The sequence below is a fragment of the Sarcophilus harrisii genome, chromosome 4, assembly GCF_902635505.1.
Source record: "Sarcophilus harrisii chromosome 4, mSarHar1.11, whole genome shotgun sequence".
Lineage (NCBI taxonomy): Eukaryota > Metazoa > Chordata > Mammalia > Dasyuromorphia > Dasyuridae > Sarcophilus > Sarcophilus harrisii.
Genome location: NC_045429.1, coordinates 417633200 through 417654319, shown reverse-complemented (window position 1 = coordinate 417654319; position 21120 = coordinate 417633200). Strand labels below are relative to the sequence as shown.

The following is a 21120-nucleotide window of genomic DNA, read 5'->3' as shown; positions in this document are numbered from 1 at the left end:
CCAGGATACTTTGGGAACGAGACCAGTAGCTTCAGGGTGACTCATGCAATCAAAATGTACAGACTTAAGAGGAAACCTAAGTATGCTGGGAATTCTGAGAAGCGGGCAGAGGGCTACTCCCCCCCTCTCTCCCCCCGCCTCACACACACACTGGGTTATTACATCTAGGGATCAGCAAAGGAAATAACAAGTTTGATCTCACCAGTATCCCAATAGAAGGCTCTGCTTCCTACACTAGGTCAGTGATTTGTTTGTTTTCCTTCTCCATGGCAGCGCCTCATTACTGAGCAATTATGTGCCTAGCTCTGTGCTACAGCACAGGATAGTATAAAGTAGAGTCTGTGTCATCAGGGAGCTAATAATATCATTAAGGAGACCAGAAAGCAAAAATGGCACAGAAAAAAAAAAGAACACTGGACTGAGTCTATCAAGGTTATACCACTGGCCATATGACCTGGAGCAAATTATTTTATTTTTGCCTATCTTTTATTTTTCCATGTATAAGAAGCATTCCATCTCCAGTCTCCATGGTTTTATACATTGCTACCCACACCCAGAGTGGGAGCCTTTCTTTTCTTTGTCTTTAAGAATTCTGAGCTCCCCCAAAGCTCATTTCTAGAGCCACCTCCAACATTTTCCTTTCCTTCTCCATGCTCCCTCCCCATTACAACTGTTAGAGACCTCTCAACATTACTTTGGTTGTTTACTTTCTATATGTAGGGTGTCCCAAAAATACAAGATGAAAGGTTTCCCAAAGGTCTAAGTGAAATTTTAGCCATTAAAATTTAAAGCTGCATTCAGACTTTTGGGACCTGACATCTCTATTTACTTCTACAAGTACTTAATGTTTCTTCCCAAAAGAAGGCAAACATCATTAGGGCAGGGACAGAGATTCATCTTTGCCCTTTTATTTCCCACAGTACCTGGCATGTAAGTAGTTATTTAAGTTATTTAATAAGTTAATTTAATAAGTTATTTAAGAAATATTGATGGATAGATAGATTACCCACCTCACAGAGCAGTGAGAATCTTCATGGGGATGAAAAACTAAAAATGTTACATAAGCATAACAAGTAGCATTTATATAGTGTCTGGCATTGTGCTAAGTGCTTTACAAATATCGCAGTTGGTCCTCACAACAATCTTGTGAGGTAGAAGCTATTATTACCCCCATTTTACAATTGAGGAAACTGAGGCAAACAGGATTAAGTGTCTTGCCCAGGATCACATAGTTAATAAGTATCTCAGGCCACACTTGAATTCAGGTCTTTTTGACTCTGGGTTCAGCACTCTATGAACTGTACCGTCCAGCAGTCCCATATAGAATAAGCCAGTGGTTCTCAAACTTTTGTTTTCAGTATCTTTATCCTATTAAAAATGATTAAGGATATCTCCAAAGAGTTTCTGTTTATCTGGGTTTTTTTGAATTTTTTGAATTTTTGAATTTGTAGACCCTCTAAAAGGGTTTCAGAGATCCCCAGGATTCTCTAGACCATACTTTGAGAACCACTGGAAGCCATCACTTTGAGAGTAAGAATTTGGGTGGGTTTCACAGGACTATGGTAAATCACAGAACAGGACTTGGGGCCAGGACTGTTTTCCTGACTGGGTCTAGGACAACAATCCTGGTAACCATTGTTTCCTTTTCATAGCCTTTCCTTCCTTGTTGATTAACTGGATGGACTTGCCCTAGGTGATCTTATCAGCTCTAGCATTCTGCAGTTCTATGATCACTTATTATTCTTCCTTTTTTTAAAAAAAAAAATTGTAAACATACTTCTAAATGGCTCAATGATGCAGTAGAGAGAGAGCTGGGCTTGGAGGCAAAAAGACCAGTTCAAGTCCAGCCTCAGATGTTTATAAGCAGTATGATCCTGGACAGGTGATTTAACCTCTGTCTGCCTCATATTTTCTCAACTATGAAATGGGAATAACGATAGCATCCATTCCACAGGGTCGTTAGGGTTGTTGTGAGGATCGAATGAAATTGTTTTTATAAAATGCTTAGGCTAGATACCCAATCTGCCCTTCTGTAATTCAGAATTCCAGAGCTCAAGGATCCTTCTGCCTCAGGCTGCCCAATAGCAGACATGACAGGTGTGTAGCCAACCTTATAGAAACTCCATAGCAATTGGGAATTGGATCATGGACTCATGGGTCTAGATCTTGAAGGAGTCCTAAAAGTCCACCGAGTCCAAACCCCACATTTTATATATGAAGAAACTAGTCACCAGGAAAACTAAGGCAGTATGTTAAGCATTTGAAATGGAGTGTCTATTCCCTTCCTTAATCCTTGCCTCTCTCTCTTTTTACGTTCTGTCTCACTCCCTCTGTTTTTCCAGGACCTCACCATCTACCAGCCATTCTTAATGCCCTGCTGCTTTTTCTTCATATCATCTCCAAAGATGGAGGCAATGTGGTATCCTGGGTGAAATAATGAAATCACTGTCCTTGGAGTCAGAGACTTATAAATCTAGGGTTTGGGTTCAAATCCAAGCTTGATGCCTTCTTATCTATGTAACAATAGGCAAATCACTTAATTTTCCTGGTGATTAGTTTCTTCCTCTGTAAAATACGGGATTTGGACTAGATGGACTTTTAGGACTCCTTCAAGATCTAGATTCATGAGCCCATGATCCAATGGTCCCCTCCAATTCCTAATTTCTATGTGATTTCTTAAAGTTGGTCGGGCAGGGTGCTACATATCTGTCATCTCTACTATTGGGTAGACTGAGGCTGAAGGATCCCTTGAGCTCTAGAATTCTGAATTTTAGAATGCCAGAAAGTCAGTTGGATATCCACTTTAAGTCCCACCTTGATGTGGCAAGTCTCCCAGGAGCAGGAGGTCACCAGACTGACTAAGGAGCTGCAAAACAAGTCCAGATCAGAGATGGAGATCAAAGCTTCCATGCCCATAAAGAGTGGGATCAAAGAGATAGAGAGTCATGAGATAGAGAGATACACTCTCAAAATACACATATATACACACCCAGAGAGTATCTGAAAAAACAATGCTGATAATCAGTGGTCTACAGTACTGAAAGTTTCCAAAATTCAGGCCCTATACCCTTTGATCCAGCAGTGTTACTACTGGGATTATATCCCAAAGAGATTATAAAGAAGGGAAAGGGACCTGTATGTGCACGAATGTTTGTGGCAGCCCTTTTTGTAGTGGCTAGAAACTGGAAACTGAATGGATGCCCATCAGTTGGAGAATGGCTGAATAAATTGTGGTATATGAAAATTATGGAATATTACTGTTCTGTAAGAAATGACCAACAGGATGATTTCAGAAAGGCCTGGAGAGACTTACACGAACTGATGCTGAGTGAAATGAGCAGGACCAGGAGATCATTATATACTTCAACAACAATACTATATGATGACCAGTTCTGATGGACCAGGCCATCCTCAGCAACGAGATCAACCAAATCATTTCTAATGGAGCAGTAATGAACTGAACTAGCTATGCCCAGAAAAAGAACTCTGGGAGATGACGAAGAACCATTACATTGAATTCCCAATCCCTATATTTATGCACACCTGCATTTTTGATTTCCTTCACAAGCTAATTGTACAATATTTCAGAGTCTGATTCTTTTTGTACAGCAAAATAACGTTTTGGTCATGTATACTTATTGTGTATCTAATTTATATTTTAATATATTTAACATCTACTGGTCATCCTGCCATCTGGGGGAGGGGGTGGGGGGGGTAAGAGGTGAAAAATTGGAACAAGAGGTTTGGCAATTGTTAATGCTGTAAAGTTACCCATGTATATATCCTGTAAATAAAAGGCTATTAAATAAAAAAAAATAAATAAAAAAAAAACCAAAATTCAGGCCCTACTTTTCTTCCAAAATATTTAAAATCACTTTAGCCTTCTTTTGCTGATGCATCTGCTTTCCTCTCTCTGGTAGGGCTGTATGTGCTTGTTGGAGCAGGTGCACTGATGATGACCGTGGGATTCTTCGGGTGCTGTGGAGCTGTGCGAGAGTCTCAGTGTCTGCTCGGATCAGTAAGTGGAGGGATTCTGCCCTAGTTCCACCGTGGCTTCCCTGCTTGGCCAGGGAGCTCTCGCATCCTCTCTGGAGCTCAGATTTTCTCTTTGTAGTTGTGTTTTCTCAATTCATAAGGATGATATGAAATTAAATGAGATCATGTGGCTAGTCATGATGGCACAAGCCTGTGATCTCTGCTAGTAAGAAAGATTGAGACTGATAAATTGCTTGAGTTCAAGAGTTCTGGGACTAATTTTATTTATTATGGCATTGGTGCACTCAGCTTCTGGGCCATGAGACTGCCTAAGGAGAGACCCAGACTGAAAAAATGAAGAAAGAAAACTCTTCTGCACCGATCAGTATTGGGATCAAGACTATGTGTAACCATACTCTTAGCCCAAGATAGGGAGACTAATTCTCAATCAATTAATCAATCAAATCATCTTCTTGAAAGTAGGAAGAAGAATCTCTTTAAAAATCTATGGATTTATGGTTGTTTCTCCTTAAAAAACTATTTTATGATATATGTGATATTCCATAAGTGACAGCCTTCTAGCCAGGACACAATTATTATTTACAAGAACAGTGAGTATGTAAAATCACCAACTTGGCCGGATGTCCCTCTTGAGGTCTCTTTTAGTGAGTAGTTTCTTTTTTAAACTAAAATCAAGTGAGTTCAGGAAATGTGCAGCGGGATTCAGAACTGCCTGTGACAGGGAAGGGAGAAGGAAGAAAGAAGATGTTCTGTATTGCTCCATGGGGAATCAGAGGCAGTAGTAATTATCAGAAAACAGTGTATCTTTTGTAGAGTTTTTAGCTGTTCTTTCTCCTTCAAATCTCTAGGTGTCAGAAATGACATCTGATTCATAGTTCCCATTCTTCTTTCTCTCCCACGTTCTATTTAACAGTGACAGTAAGTCTTCCCACTCCTGGTGGAGTAAAATCTGTGCTGGTATCTGATGAACAAAAGAGATCAATCAATCAACCAGCATTTATCAAGTACTTCCTATGTGGCAGGTATTCTGTAGGGGGTACAAGACAAAAATTAAATAGTCTCTTCCCTCAAGGAGTTTACATTCTGCTGGATTACCAACAGCATGTTCACACATAAGCACATATAAAATATATGAATACCCATTCCCCCAATACATAGTAATAGGATAGACACTAAGAATTAAAGAAATCAGAAATGGTCTGAATATGAATTCATTCATCATTGAAGTACTTGGTATGTGCCATATGTTCAGGGCTAGCGATTTTGGAAAATAGAAATAAAGAAATCATGTCTTTTACCATCAATAAGTTTACTTCAAAAATATTATCTGTACAGGGTGGGTAGAAGCATTATAAGACATGCATACAGATGCCTGTGACAAAATAGAATTTAAGTTCCTATGATGAGTGTAAAGTGATAAAAGCTCAAAGGAAAGGAAAATCCCTTTGATCTGGGAATCAAGGAAGGTTTTGCAGAATTATTATTATTTGATCTGGGGCTAGGATGAGGGGGGTATCAACAGGTAAAAATGAAGATAGGGAGGATTCTGGACACAGGGAATAGCATCTGGGGAAAAGAGCTGATATGGAACTTGGGAGCTGTCCAAAGGATGCCATGTAATCTATGTTGGCAGAAGCATAGGACATGAGCTGGAAGAGATAATCAAGCATCTCTCTCTTTGGCTTTCCAGGATTGTATTGGGGAAAATCTAGGGAGGCCCAGGCAAAAATCTATCCAGAGAACCTTATATCCTGCTTCCCCATAATCCAGAAAAAGAAGCCCTAATGTCTTTTGGAGGGAAATTTTTCCTGCTAAATTCCTGATGAATTACTTCCAACCCTGTGAATTTTTCAAAGTGACTTAAGAATGGAGTTTGAATTTTTAAAAAGATGTTACCCCAATTAATGGGATCAATATTTCTTTTCTACAGTTTTTCACCTGCCTGCTGGTAATCTTTGCTGCAGAGGTAACCACCGGAGTATTTGCATTTATAGGCAAAGGAATGGTAAGTAACAATAACTTGTAGTATCTGCTTTTTAGTGTTTAAAGCATTCTTTCCAAAAGCATATGGGTAACATTGCCAATCCCCAAAATAAAATGGAATAACCAAGGAACAACCAAAGCAAGAAACAGGCAACGATCAGAGGCATCCTCACTCTGGAAATAAAGGAGGGATTAGAATTATGGGGAAAAGAGAAACATGTGATCTGATCTCTTGTTTAATGATCCTTATCCCTTGAAGGCAAGAATGAGAAGAGTTCTTGCTACATTTTCATAGAGAAAAATTTGGCCTGATTCTTGTCAGACGTACGAGATTTTAAGTTCATCCTGGGCATTATGGGTACTGAAACACCAGCCAGGGAATTGTAGATTCCAAAGAGAAACTGTGAGGGGAAAGACAGGAAAGGAGTAAAGGAAGAGAAGCTCTAAATTTCCTAAGAAGTTGGGAGATCAAATGGCATTCAATTCAATTCAGCAAATATTTATTAAGCAATGACTTCATGCCAGACACTTGTATTGGTATCCTGAATACTGGGGATACAAAAGCAAATTCATCCTTTTCCCCAAGGAGCTGACCTTCTTCTAAGGGATTCAGCATGTACCAAGATAAATGAATATAAGATAATATGAACTAAGAAAAAGTGCTGTCATCTAGAGAGATGAGGAAGTTGTTCTTGAGCTGAGCCATGGAAGGATCTAGGGATTCAAATAGGGAGAATATTCCAGGCAAGAGTTATCCCAGCCCTGCAGGTGAGAGGCAAATAATGAGCCAACAAAGACCATTAAGATACAGTAGCCATAATGGATCAGAGGAGAACCAAGAGACACAGAATCCAGGGAGGAGAGGATCCAAAAGGAGAGTTTGACTATTTCCAGTTTGACTATCTCCAAAAGGAGAGTTTCAGAGAGTTCAAGTAAGATGTTGTTGTCCGGTCATTTTTAGTCCTGTCTGACTCTTTGTGGTCCCATTTAAGGTTTTGTTGGCAGAGATACTAGAGTGGTCTGCCATTTCCTTTTCCAGTTCATTTTACAGATGAGGAAACTGAGGCAAACAGGATTAAGCAACTTGCCCAGGATCCCACAGCTAGTAAGTGTCTGAGGCCAGATTTGACTTCAGGAAGATAAGTTTTCCTGCCTCCAAGCCCAGCACTCTAGCCATTGGACCACCTAACTGCCCTTAACTAGAAAAAGGAACTCAGAAAAAGACCTTTGGATTTAGCAATTAAGAGATCATTGGTAACTTGGAAGAGAATTGTGTCAGTTGAGAAGTAGAGTTGGAAGCCAGATTGCAAGATATGTTGAGAAGTGAGTGGGAAAGATCCTAGGTTTATATATTTAAAACTGAAAGGGACCTGTGAAGTCATCTAGGTTAACCCTTTCGAGGAAACTGAGACCTAGAGAGATTGACTTCCCCGAGTTCCTATAATATGGTTAGATAGCTAAGTGGCCCAGCCTGGATCTTCTAACTTAATTTAGCAGTTTCTTACTGTATTGCTGCCTCCTGAATGGAGACTCCTAAGGTTTTAGGTGTGAGAGAAGAAACCAACGATATGACAAGATACAAAGCTTCATTTGACCTTTGCATCTCCCTCTAAGGACAAAGGAGACTTGGGCATATTTGTCAGCAACAGCAGAGGAAAAGGAAAATTGGAGGGAGAAGAAGATACAATGGATAAACAGAAATAGAAAAGAGAAAATGAGAGAGAGGAGAAGGAAAGGGGAGAGAGAGGAGAGAAGAAAGGGAAAAGGAGAGAGAGAGAGAGAATGAATGAGAATGAGAATAAATATGAGAATGAAGGATCAAGTTCTGCAAAGAAATATAAAAAGATAAGGTTGGGTTTGCTTTGGTAAGAAGAAAAGTCACCTTCTCAGGCACTAAAACATATAAGGACAAAATAATCAACGATATAGAGATAGTTAAGAAGTAAAGCCCTCTGCTGAGAGCAGGACTTGAAAAGAGACAACAAAATTTGGAATACTTCAGTGAATATGATAGTTATAGAAGAAAGAATTTTTGTGCATCATTGGGGACCTAATTGAGATCACCTAACAATTTGTAGTACATCAAATCAGCATAAATACCTGACTTTCTCTAGCAGTATTCAGTAGCATATGAATAGGAAGAGAAAAATCAATGATGGGGAAATCTAGGAATAGGTCTGGCAAGATTCAAGCAGTGAGAATTTAGGGACAAGAAGAAAAAGGATTTCAGTGTAGAAAATACATATTATAGTGTTAAACTGGACAACTTTGAGTCAAGACTTCAAAACAAGGATTACAAGTCTAGAAATGAGACAAGGCTAGAGGAATGGGGTGGGATAGAAGGACTGGAGGTCATGCTAAAAAGATCAAGAGTAAAGTTAGGAGTGAGACAGAATAATAGAATAAAAGCAATGAAAATAATTATAAGAACATAGAATATGTTAAATATCTTTTATATAGTGATTTTTAAAAAGTAATCATCTTTTTAGCCTGACTTAAATATAGCTCCCTGAAGCGTGATAGGGTGGTCATAAGAAGCCATTTTGAGGTTTCTCTGAATTTGTGAATCATGCTTCACATAAAGGAGGAAAATACTTTCAAGGAAGTAGGTTTTATATTTATGAGTGAAACATTTTTTTACTTTAATGAGGAACCCTCTTACAAACTATCAGAAAGGAGAAGAGACCTTTAAGATGTTTTGCTAATCTAAGAGAGCTATTTCTGATTATTATAAAATAGAGACATCTGTCAAAAGCTCCCTCTTCTTTCCTGGCTCCATACTTTAAAACCCTTATATTCTTTACCCATTCTCTGCTCTTTTATTCCTCTTTCTGAAAAAGAATTGGCCATGACCAGTTCTTTTTGTTATGTCTTCCATCCTCTCTTTTCCCTTTTCCTCCAGTAGCTTGTCACATTGATCATTCCTTCATGTTCATCTTCATCTTTTACTTATCCATTAGCTACAAATATGCTCAGATTTTGCCATTTAAAAAAATTTCATATGATCCTGCCAGTCTCCAAAGTTATTATCCTGTATTTCTCCTTCCTGAAAATACCACATAATTACTAGCTATTATTATTGTATTATTTCACTGACAATCTTCAAAAGTGTCATTTAGATCCATTTCTGCTGCTTCCTCACTCCCCACTCTCTTCTCCATCTTTTACTCTTGGACTTGCCCAAGTTACCAAAATTCTCTTTAATGTTAAACCTAATGGCCATTCTTAGTCTTCACTACATATGGCCTTTAATGCCCATTCCTTTCCTCCTAGATATCCTCCCTTGGTTTCTGTGACTTTATTATCTCTTGGTCCCCTTCTCCCTTCCTGTCTGACCACTCCTCAATATTCTTTCCTGGAACATCAGCTATCTTTTCTTACCTTAGTGAAGGTGTCCCCTTGGCTTCTGTTTTGAAGTCTCTACTCTTCTCTTTATACACGCTTTCTTGGAGATCTCATCAGCTTCCAAGAGTTGAATGATCATCTTCATGTGGGGAGCTCCCATATCTGTACTTCCAACTCTAGTCTTTCTTGAGGACTCAAGTTCCAGATTGATAACCATTTTCTGAACATGACCACCTAAATATGCCATCGTCATCTCGGACTTAATTTGTTAGATATGGACTTCATTTTATCTCACCTCTAACATGTCCCTCTTCCAAATTTTCCTATTTCTGTTGAGGGCACCATTATTCTCCCAGTTATCCATCTTTAGAACCTCATAGTTAGTTTTATGTCTTTTTTCTGTCTCATACCCTCCCTGCCCATATTCAGTTCCTTGCCATGCCTTGTCGATTTTACATTCACAATTCTCACTCTTTTCCCTTCTCTCTACAATCACCTCCTTAATTCAGCTCATCACCTCAGCTCATCACCTCTGTCCTAATGACCTTCTAATTGTTCTCATATTCTTCAAATTTTCACAGTACTAGCTATTTCCCAAACACTATCCTCCATGTCCCATTCTGCATTTGCATAAATTAGTTCTCATTCTCCAAATATTCACCCACCTCATTTCAGTTTTCCCTTGTCTTCCTTCAAGGTTAGTACCTCTTCCTGGAAGCTTTTCCTGATGCCTCCCATGGTGCTCTCTCCCACCTTCATTTTTCTTTTATTGTGTGTGTTTGTCTACATTAGTATCCTTTGAGCATTCTCCTTGTGAGCAGAATTTGTTTTTTTTCTTTATGTTCCCAACACCTAACTCAGAGCTTGCCACATAGTGGCACTTAGTATAATAATTGTTGAATCAAAATACCTTTCAGCTTCCCTAAAGCAATCTATAGACTGTATCCTGTCACTCTAAAAACAAAATTGAGCTGAACATATAGAATAGCAGGGGGGAAAAAATCATAAGCCTTTTCTGTTTTGTTTTGGTTTTGGAGAAGGAGAAGGAAAAGGAGAAGAGAAGGAGGAAGAGGAGGAGGAAAAGGAAAAGAAGAAGGAGGAGGAGGGGAAAAGAAGGAGGAGGAGAAGAGGAGGAGGAGGAGAAAAAGGAGGAGGAGAAGAGGAGGAGGAGGAGAAAAAGGAGGAGGAGAAGGAGGAGGAGGAGGAGGAAGAAGAAGAAAAGCAGGGAATTGCTTTTGATGGCCAGGAAACAATCTGAAATTTGTCATTCTCTCTGACTCTTTTCTGTAGGCTATAAGAGAAGTTCAAACCATGTATGAAGACGCATATAACGGTTACCTTAAAGATAAAATGAACAAAACTCTCATCACCTTCCACTCATCAGTAAGTAGCTACATTTATTTTTTCATCTTCACTGACCTCATTTCAAAAGATGGTCCCTGGACCAGGTCTTCCAACATCAATCTGACTTGTGGATAGAGGAAAAAGCAGGCCAGCAAATAAACTTTGCCATTAATTGAGCGCCCTCTATGTGCAGAATCCTGTCTCATGCACTGGGTGGGGAAAGAGCAAAAAACCTGGAGTCAGTCTGTACCTGTCCTCTGTCTAAGGAAGTACTAAGAAAGTGCACTCTAAAAATATCTCATCCTACAGTAAGAGCCCTACAGCAGTGCAAATGATAAGAGCCCAGAGTTTGCCAAGCTAGCTTTTTGTGGAAACCTGTTGTTATACAGGAATGAAACAATTTTAGGAGAAAATTTCTACAGTAGCAATATCCATCTTCCCCACCCATTTTAAAATTATTGTCATATATTAATAGTTAACAAATTAATATTAGTATATATAATATTTGCTAATATAATGCTAATAATTTAATATATGTAATCATATGCTAATATATTAATATGATACTAACATATTATTTAATCCATTAGCTAGTAGATTTATATTATATGTAATAATTATATAGTATATATGATATACTATAATTAATTCATATATAACAATGTTAGTTAATAAAATTAATTCTAGCACATAATTTAATCTGTTAAATAATTTATAATTTAATCTATTATTTCATTTATCTAATCTGTTAGATTATATGCTAGGATTGATTATATTCACACATTAGCATATTTGCATGCTATACATAAGTATGTAATCTTATATAGTCATTGTATAAATATTCTTATACATGAATATAATCAGTACAGCATATAATTTAACAGATTAAACAATATACTATAAAAATATTTATGGTCATTTTATAATGAAAATAGACTTAATTTCTTCTATTTTGCCCCAATTTCCTCATTCATATTTTAGCTCCTACACTAGCATTTTGGTATTCTATCTATATATTTCAAACACCCAAATATCATGATTGATTGGACAACACTGATGTAGACATAGGAAGACTGGAAGCTCCTGGGGCTACAAATTGGAAAACATAGGTTATAATCCCAGCTCTGCTGTTACCTTTTGTGACCCCAATGAATTCACTTCATCTCTCTTTTTTCCTCAATAAAGTAAGGGGATTCACTAATCCAATATTTAAGACCACTTCTACTTCTGAAATTTTTTGATAATTTGCTCCTGGGAAGGTAAAGACGAGAGTGATAGATAGTAACTGGCATTAGACAACAGGGAAGCTTTTAGAAAAGAGGTGGATTCTCAATTCTCCATCCAGACTTCAATGTGTTGGCCATTTGGATGAATAGCTCTACTTGTGAATTTTCTGGATTCAGACTATCCACTGTTTTTAATCAGTATAGAAGCTCCTCTGATTGAATGCTTTGAACAGACCCTCTCAATTCTGCCAACAGCCTCCATCATTCTTTTGTTTGTCTCCCAGCAATGAGAACTGGCACTGTCTGTAGTCAGAGCAGCAAGCCCTGAGCTTCTCATATCAAGAGTTTGCTGCCATCATTCTAAATCCTGTTCAATAAAGGTTTTGATGCAGGAATCAGTCAGTACCACAATCTACCCTCCCTAAAAGAAGTGAGAAGAATAATGCTAATGGCTAAAAAAAGCAGTTTTCACATAAAGCAATGACTGATTTCCTAGACTACTTGGACTTTTTGTATCACTCACTACCATCCAATTCCAAGATGACTTCTGAGAATCCTGTTTTTCCATTTAATGCAGTAAAATAGACTTTTGCTTTTTCCACAGATTTGGGACAATCAGAATTCCAACAGATTTTTTTATCTGATTCCAATTTTCCTCCTCTTTTTAGATATAATTATTTGAATGATAACCCCTATAGCTCATTGCAGGCTTACTAAATAGGTGCTCTGCTTATTCTTGAAAATGCCTGAATTTCTCTGCTCCTCTCTGCCTTATTTTAAACTCTCTTTTCTGATTCCTTCTAGTTTCTATGCTGTGGAAAAGAAAGTCCTGATCAGGTACAATCCACATGCCCAAAGGAGCTCCTAGGACACAAAGTAAGTTTTTCTTTGTCTTTCCAACATTGTTGATATAAAGGGAAGAGAGAGTGTTCATTCAATAGGGAAAAGAAAGGTTTAGAGCTTAGTTCAGGGGGTCTGGAAAATCACTCACACTCTCAGTTGTTTCATAAATGAAAGAAATATTAATGTCCTGAAGAATGATAAAGGGACATCTTTGCAATATTGCCAATATTGAGAGGCTGTCTAGTGTAGGGAATAGAATCCTAAACTCAGAATTACAAGAACTGTTTTTTATCTGATGTTCTGTGGGAGTAAGTCAGGCTAATGAGTCATCAGAAGGTACCTTGAGAAAAAAAGAAACTCCTATAATGCCCATCTTCTTTCCCCACAGAAGAACTGTATAGATGAGATTGAGAACGTGATCAGTGCCAAACTCCAGCTCATCGGGATTGTCGGGATCGGAATAGCTGGCGTCACGGTGAGGAAAATGTTCTAGCTGACTGTTTCATGTTTCTTGAGGAGTGAATTAAACTCCTTCTGCCCCAGATTTTTTGACTCAGCTAGTATTCAGTTAGATTATGACTGTATCCTGGAAGAGCTTTCCAAACAAGGTATCAGTGATGAGCCTGGAACAGTTTGTCACAGCTCTTGTTCCCTGGGTCAGTTTGAAAAAAAAAAACAAGATCAATTTGATGTGCCAGTCCACAGTCCTGTGGTACTCACTTCTAAGTAGACAGCTAGGAGGTACAGTCAATGCAGTGGGTACCTGGAATCAGGAAGCCCTGAGTTTAAATTCTGTGTTAAATAATTACTGATTGTGTGACCTGGCAAGTTCCTTTATCTCTCTGTGTCTCAGTTCCCCCCATCTGTTAAATGGGAATAATAATAGCACCTATCTGATCAAATAAAATAACAAGTAAATGCTTTGCAAACTTTAAAGTGCTATATAAATGTTAGCTATCGTCATCCTTATCTTTATGAATATTATTAGTAATTATAATAATAGCTATAGCCCAATTTTGTTTAAGCACATCCACCATCTCTATAGCTACTCATTCTAGAAATCTAGCACCAGAACTGAACATATACCTTCTAACTCTGAGTCTCTTCTGACTGTCAAGGCAACCTAATATCAGACTAATCCTTCCCACCTGTAATTAAGCTAAACAAACTCCAAGTTTTTAATCTTGTTAAAAGCTGTAATTCTTTACCCAGGTCCCTGTGGCCTTTCTTTGGTGACTCAGTAAATCTCTGCCTCACAGGATGAAGCATAAAGCAGGGAGAGCCCTAGGAAAAGCTCCTCTCTGGCAGGATGAGGCTCTCTCCCAATCCCAGACTGAATCTCCATCCTGTGAATTCTCAAGAGGCAGGACTGTTGGATCCGTTCCATTCTGCTATCTAATGGGGCTTTCCATCAATCCCTTGTATCTCAGAGGGAAACAACAACTTAGGATAAGGGTGGAGAAGCCCTTAACCCATACCCCCACCCACCTCTCTGGCAAGAGAGGGTATCTTGGTCCTACATTTTTAGGAGCACTTAGACTCTAAGTCTCAGTGGTTCTCAAAATATGGTCTAGAGCATCCTGGGGATCTCTGAAACCCTTTTAGAGGGTCTACAAATTCAAAAATAGTTTTTATTTCCAATATGGTAAATGTCTATAAATATAACCCAGATAAACAAAAACGCTTTGGAGAGAGCCTCAATAATTTTTAATAGGATAAAGATACTGAAAACAAAAGTTTGATAACCACTGACTTAGAGTTTCCAAAATCTGTTAGCTATGGTGGATGCCAGGAGGTCAAGCCTTCTTTTCTTAAACAGCCTCTATCTCCCAGGGTTGTGGTGAGAAGTGAATGAGAGTGATTGTAAAGTGTTTAGAACAGAGCTTGGTGCATAGTTAGCATCATATGAATATCAGTTATTGTGGCTATTATCATTATCAAATGTGTAGGCTAGAACTTGGGCAGCTAGATGGCCCAGTGGATAGGGCTCCAAGCCTGGAATCAGGAGGACCTGGGTTCAGATCCAGCCTCCGACACTCATTAGCTTTTCGCATGTGTCCTGGACAAGTCACTTAACTCAATTTCTCATCTGTCGAATGAGCTGGAGAAAGAAATGGCAAACCACTCCATTATCTTTGCCAAGAAAAACTCAGACAGAGTCACAAAGAGTCAGACGTGACTGAAATGGCCCAGGAACAGGTTGGAAAGGTATCTAGTCACCAAGGCGACTAACAGATGCCTCCCCAACCATGCGGTGCTTAGAAGGTTGTTGTTTTTGTTTGTCCCTCATTCTCGAAGAGGACCATGGCATAAGGGAGGAGATGCCATGACACACAAGGGAGTCGGATTTCAGTGAGGGAGGCTGTGCAAGGGCACCTGCCTCTCTTTCCCCCCCAACAGCCTTCTGGGTCCAGTGGTCAGATATAGATGGCCCTGAATGCAATGGGAGGGAGACCTTTGCTTTTTTAAGCTGATGGGTCTTAGTTTGACTGAGGCTGTACCCATTCAGGGATTAAAACTAAGTACAATTGAGGCAAAGAAGCTCTTCTTTAGCCTAGTCCCAAAAAAATCTAAATGAATGAATGAATGTATGTGGGATTTCTGGTCAAAGCAGAAATGACTGCTATTTGAGAGGCTGAAGAAAAATATACAATTACTTGCCATCTAGGGGAGGAAGTGAGGGGAAAGAAAGGAAAATTTGGAACACAAGATTTTGCAAGGGTCAATATTGATAAATTATCCATGCGTATGTTATGAAAATAAAAAACTTTGATAAAAAAATGAATATTAAAAAAAGAAAAATATCCAAGAGCAAGTTGCAAAGTAGGTAAATTTATAGGGAAAACTGTTAGAGGTGGAGTTGGGGAGTACAGAACAAAGAACAGAGCAGGGAAAATGGCATCATGGGATTGGGTTCGCATGATTGGTGGGAAGTTTGGTAATGAGGGCTTACAACCACCTCCTTTCTTCTTTCATGAAACTAAGAAGTATTCATTGTTTGAGTCCAGGTGTGAGATAACAGCCCAGATCTTTGAAGGACAAATAGACATCCTTGAAGGATAACTTAGTGGAATAAAAATGTCAGGTCCAACTCCCTTTCTTTCACACACATTTTCCAAGGTTGTACCACTTCACTCCCAATAACTTCATTCCCAAAGTGACTCCATCATTCCCAAGCGTGGGGATTTCTTGAAAAGGACTGGGGTCTCTACTACTATTGGGGTTTTCCCTGCATCATTCCCAAGGCCGTAACCTGGAGGTTATTTCTACATCACTAAGGTTCCACCACTTCATTTTCTTAGCCCTACATTGTCTTAAAGAATATGATACAAAGTGTCCCACCTGTTGTGGATTCAGTAGCTTGTGGATCCTGGCCAGAGCTAGGAGTGAGATGAAGGGAGTGGGTTAGGAGGACCAAAAAAAGGAATCAAAAAGATACATGCTTCTTTTTTTCCCCTAGGTACCTCCACTGCCCCAACACCTGCCTCAGACCCAAATTATCATTATCTAGGGCTTACTCTTTTTTTAATTATTCCAGAACTTATTGATGCTCCATTTCTTATACAAGAAATAGACTATTTTTCTCCTCATCCCAGTCAGAGCAAATCATGTGACCTCATTAGACTTCAGTTTAATTTAGGCAATTCTAGCCATTTTGGATTCTGCTCCATCCTTGTAAAGCCAGATTCTTTGTGCCTCTATGAGGTCACTTTGCCAGATAAAGAAGGGAAGGGGGGCTCAATTCTCCCAGAGCATTCTCTTTTCTAGGCATTTTCCTAAGTGCTTTCTGGAGACTCTAGACTTGCCTTTGTGGTCTGACCCCAAGCACTATTTTTAAGAGGAGTTTCTAACTGAGTAAGACACCAGGCCAGCCACTTTGGCAGGTGATCAGGAGAGATAATTTTAGGCAGGAGCAGTCTTTTGTCTTCTTTTTAATTAAATATAATAGTAACAACAATGACGATAGCAATGATAATGATGATAACATTTATATAGGTTTGCAAGGTTTGCAATTTATTTGCAATAATTGCAAATAAATGCATTTATTAAGGTTTGCAAAAAAATTTTACAAATATTATTATTAATATTATATATCACATTATATAATATTATGTATAATATTATATATTATAGAATATTAACAATATTTCATTTTTATCCTTATAACAACTTTAGGAGATAAGTATTATTATTATCCCTATTTCACAAATGAGGAAACTAGGGTAGACAGTAGTTAAGTGACTTGCCCATTGTTACATAGCTAATTAGTGTTTGATGCTGAATTTGAATTCAGGTCTTCTTAATTGCAAACCCTGCATTCTACCCACTCAACCAACTAGGTACTTCCTGTTGTGACTGTGTCTCCTTAGAAAATAAGAAGTTACAAATACCATATCACATCACGAGAATTCAGTAAATGTCATATGAAATTATAAGAAACCACTGTACTTAGCAATAACCTTGAAATGGAGAGGCAAGATTCTTCTTACTGTTGCCCTTAGCACAGCAAATTTTTGAACCTTCCCCAGCAACATACATATTTAGAGAGCAACAGATTTTTATACAAAAATGTGGCCGTGGACATAACAACAATAAAGATGAAAATGACAATGTTGTAAGTTAAACTAAAATATTATGCTTGAGTTGGGATGAGTCTCTAAAAACACCACTGGAAAAAAATATGATGGCTCTTCCTATTTTCAGGACCACTAACAATAACCCTCAATTGGGGCAGCATGATATAATAGGGGTTGAGTTTTACGTAGATTGGTCATTAGATTTTGTAGTCGAATTACAACAATGGTTTTTCATGCCATAGGCTATGGTTAGAGTCCATACTAACTATTATGGAAATGATGATAATTTTTTTATTGTCTTTGTTATTGATTTTTGAGTTTGTTGCTTTTGCTTCTAAGCCTTCTCCTGTGCAATTTATGGCGGTTTAAGTCTTGTGATTAGTGGAGGTTTGGGTTGTGCAATTGTTGTAAGTTTAAGTAGTACTTTTTTGGGATTGATTGTATTTTTGATTTATCTGGAAGGAATGTTAGTGGTGTTTGGTTATACTGTGGCTATGGCTACTGAGGAGTATCCGGAGAGTTGGGCAGGGAATTTGGTGACTTTTAGTATGTTGGTATTTACTTTGTTAATAGAAGTGATTTGATTTATGATGTCCCTCGAAGTTGAGGTTGTTACAGCTATTGAGTTGTTTGATTTGTTAAATAATTATTGTGTAGGTCAGGATTGAAATGGGGTATCTTTATTGTATGGTAGTGGGGGTTGAGCAATAGTATTTTGGGTTGGATTTTGTTTATTACTGTTGGAGTGTAAAAGATCTGAATTCAAACCCCACCCCAGACTTTTATTTTCTGTGTGATACTGGGCAAGACATTTAATGTCTTTAGATGGCAGTTTCCCCATCTGTAAAATGGAGTAGATCATACTTGTAGTACTTACTGCATTTGGATGTTTTGAGGATTCAGTGAGGTCATGTGTGGAAAGTGCTTTGAATGTCATTTATCATCATCGTCATCAATCTTTCCTCCAAACAAGAAAAACTATTTTCCTTTTGAACATTGTTCTTACCTTTTTGTGGTTGCTTTGTTTTGTTTATGGAGAGTGGGTTTCCTAAAATTATGATTTTATCAGTGTATAAAAAATCCTTTGTAAAATCCTTTTACTAATATAAACCAGTTGTCCATCAATAATTTATTGTTTCAGAGAGCTGTCTGTGAAACTGAGGAGTTGGGTGACTTGTCTAGAGTCACACAGCTAGTATGAATCAGAACCAAGGAAATGTTGATAAATATTTAACAATTAACTCTCTGAAAAACAAAAATGTATGCATGGTACACATTTAAGTTTAATCTCCATCACTCTCTTAAGTCTAGATTATCATCAAAACATCAAGCCCTAACTTCTCATATTTGCCTGTTTCCAAGGTATAAATGCTCATTTTGAAAATTTAACAGTTAGGTATCAAGAACCAGTATGAACACCAACCCTAATGTCAGGAGGATCTGAGTTCAAATCTGGTCTCAGACACTTAACACTTCCTGGCTGTGTGACCCTGAGCAAGTCACTTAACCCCAATTGCCTCAGGAAAAAAAAAAAAAGAAGAAGAAGAACAAGAACAAGAAGAACAAGAACTACCAGTATGAATTAGTTCTTGGATGACTCTAGTCTTCCTAACTCCACTATCTCAAATATAATACAGTGAGATGATGTTATGAATTGGGTTCAAAAGGCCTGAATTTGACACATCTCCTTACTAGGTGTTCTTATGAATATCACTTTCAGAGGCTGTTTCTTCATCTGTAAAAAGGGCACAATTCCTATCTTATCTATTTCTGTGAATTTCTAGAAAATGGTATACATGAATATGTACATGAACATGCTTTGAAAAGTTTAAAGTATTTTACAAACATAAGCTATCAACTTTATGTTACAGAAGAGGAAATTGAGGTTCAACGATAATGTGTTTCCCACAAAGTCACATATGTTGTGATGAGAAGGAAGGGAAGGGGGAAAAGGAGGAGGATGAAAAGAGGGAAAGGAGAAGACAGAGATGGAAGGATGAGGAAAAGAAGGGGAAGAAGAGGGAGAGAAGGAAGAGGAAAAAATTCCTCTGAATCCTTCTTTATAAAGCCTCCTTGTATTATTATTGCCAATTATTTATGAGAAGGAGGAGAATAGCTACCAGAAACAACAGTGCCCATTTCAATGTCCACCATGCCCAGAATAAAAGTGAACTCGATTTTTTTTAATTGATAAATATTTTATAGGGCAGCTAGATGGGGAATGGATATAGTACTAGTCCCAGAGACAAGGGGACATGAGTACAAGTCTGGCTTCACTTACTTACCACCCTGCTTGCCTCAGTTTCCTCATCTGTAAAATAAATTGGAGAAGGAAATGGCAAACCATCTTTACCAAGAAAAACCCAAAGGAAGTCGTAGAGAGTCTGAAATGACTCAACAACAATAACTTTGTATGACTATGTTTTTATGCAGTTGGTTTCCTTTGTATTTTATTTGATTTACTTAAAAGCACAATTCTGAGGAGTCCACAGACTTCTCCCAAAAGTTTGAGATAGCCTGCTCTAGAATAGGACAGAGGACCAGTCCCAGCACTCATCAGTTTGTCCCAGGTGGACCAGATCTCACTCTTCCCTTTCCCTGGACATTCAACAGCCCAGGACCATTTTTGTCCATTAACACACTGTTCCTTCTGTTTCAGATCTTCGGCATGATATTCAGCATGGTCCTCTGCTGTGTGATCCGTAACTCAAGAGATGTAATCTAAAACTCCACCTGCATGATATCGAAAATCCAGGACTTTATAACTAAATGTCACAAGAGAGATCATCTTACTCAGCTGTTAAAGTGAAAAGGCATTAAGGTCTAAAACAATTTGGCTTCTAGTGTACATTTGCACATGTATGTGAGTGAGTGTGGTACATAGCCTTCCTGCCATGGGGGCAGGTGATTGTGTCCTAACATTGTCAGCTCTGTCTGCAGCTGCACAACATCTGTATGTGCAGGGGATGCTGAAAGCCCTTCATTGGGGGATTCCTGGTTCTCTCCGTGATCACACGGGATCGGGGTGGGAGGGGGGGATAACAGCCAGCTTATAAAACAACAGCAACCAAAAAGCAAGGATTCACTTTGAGAAGGTAATGTTCAAAGCCAGGAAAAGCTTCTAAAAATCAAACACCAGCAGTGAGGGCCCAAGGGATTCAGGGGAAGAGGAGAAAGAATTTGTTTGTGGGAATTAATTGGGCACTATGGATGTGTGATGGGTCCGAGGAGAATCTTGGAGCCCAAAATAGTGGCAAAACTAAAATGAACAAAGACAGTTAAATTTGAATGTTCTTTCTTAAAGTGTATGTGTATATATATATATATATATATATATATATATATATATATATATATATATATGTAATTTACACACATTCATATAGACATATGTATAGATTCAATGTGTATATATATATGGTGTACATATGTACAATGTGTGTATATATATATAGTATATATATAGACACATGTGTATATGCAAGATATATATACACAATATGTATATATGTATATATGCAATGTCTGTGTGCATGTATATACATATATACACACACACACACAATGTGTAGAGATGTTTGTATATGTGTGTATCCCCATTTGGAAACAAATGCCTGGCTCACAGACAATCCTGCGTCCCTGTAATTCTTCAGATTGAAAGACACTTCCCTAGCTCTGCAAGCAAAGATTTTCGGTAGCCCTTTTCATCCTCCTTTTTTCTTGCCTCCTCTTCGAGCTACTGCAGCTGCCACGCCTTTGAACGGGCTCTTCTTCGGAGCCCTCCTGTGTGTTTTGGGATGTAATGA

General features: G+C 38.3%; 1 protein-coding gene across 1 annotated transcript in view; it reads left to right on the top strand.

Moving 5' to 3' along the window:
* The window catches only part of TSPAN2 (tetraspanin 2), a 58421-nt gene extending 38167 nt beyond the window's left edge, over positions 1-20254 (top strand). The window contains exons 3-8 of the mRNA XM_031967351.1: positions 3921-4018; positions 5927-6001; positions 10615-10707; positions 12699-12770; positions 13126-13212; positions 19974-20254. Of these exons, the coding sequence (XP_031823211.1) occupies positions 3921-4018; positions 5927-6001; positions 10615-10707; positions 12699-12770; positions 13126-13212; positions 19974-20039 (491 nt within the window). The 3' untranslated portion in view covers positions 20040-20254. The remainder of the gene's footprint in view (positions 1-3920; positions 4019-5926; positions 6002-10614; positions 10708-12698; positions 12771-13125; positions 13213-19973) is intronic.
* Positions 20255-21120: the final 866 nt, after the last annotated feature.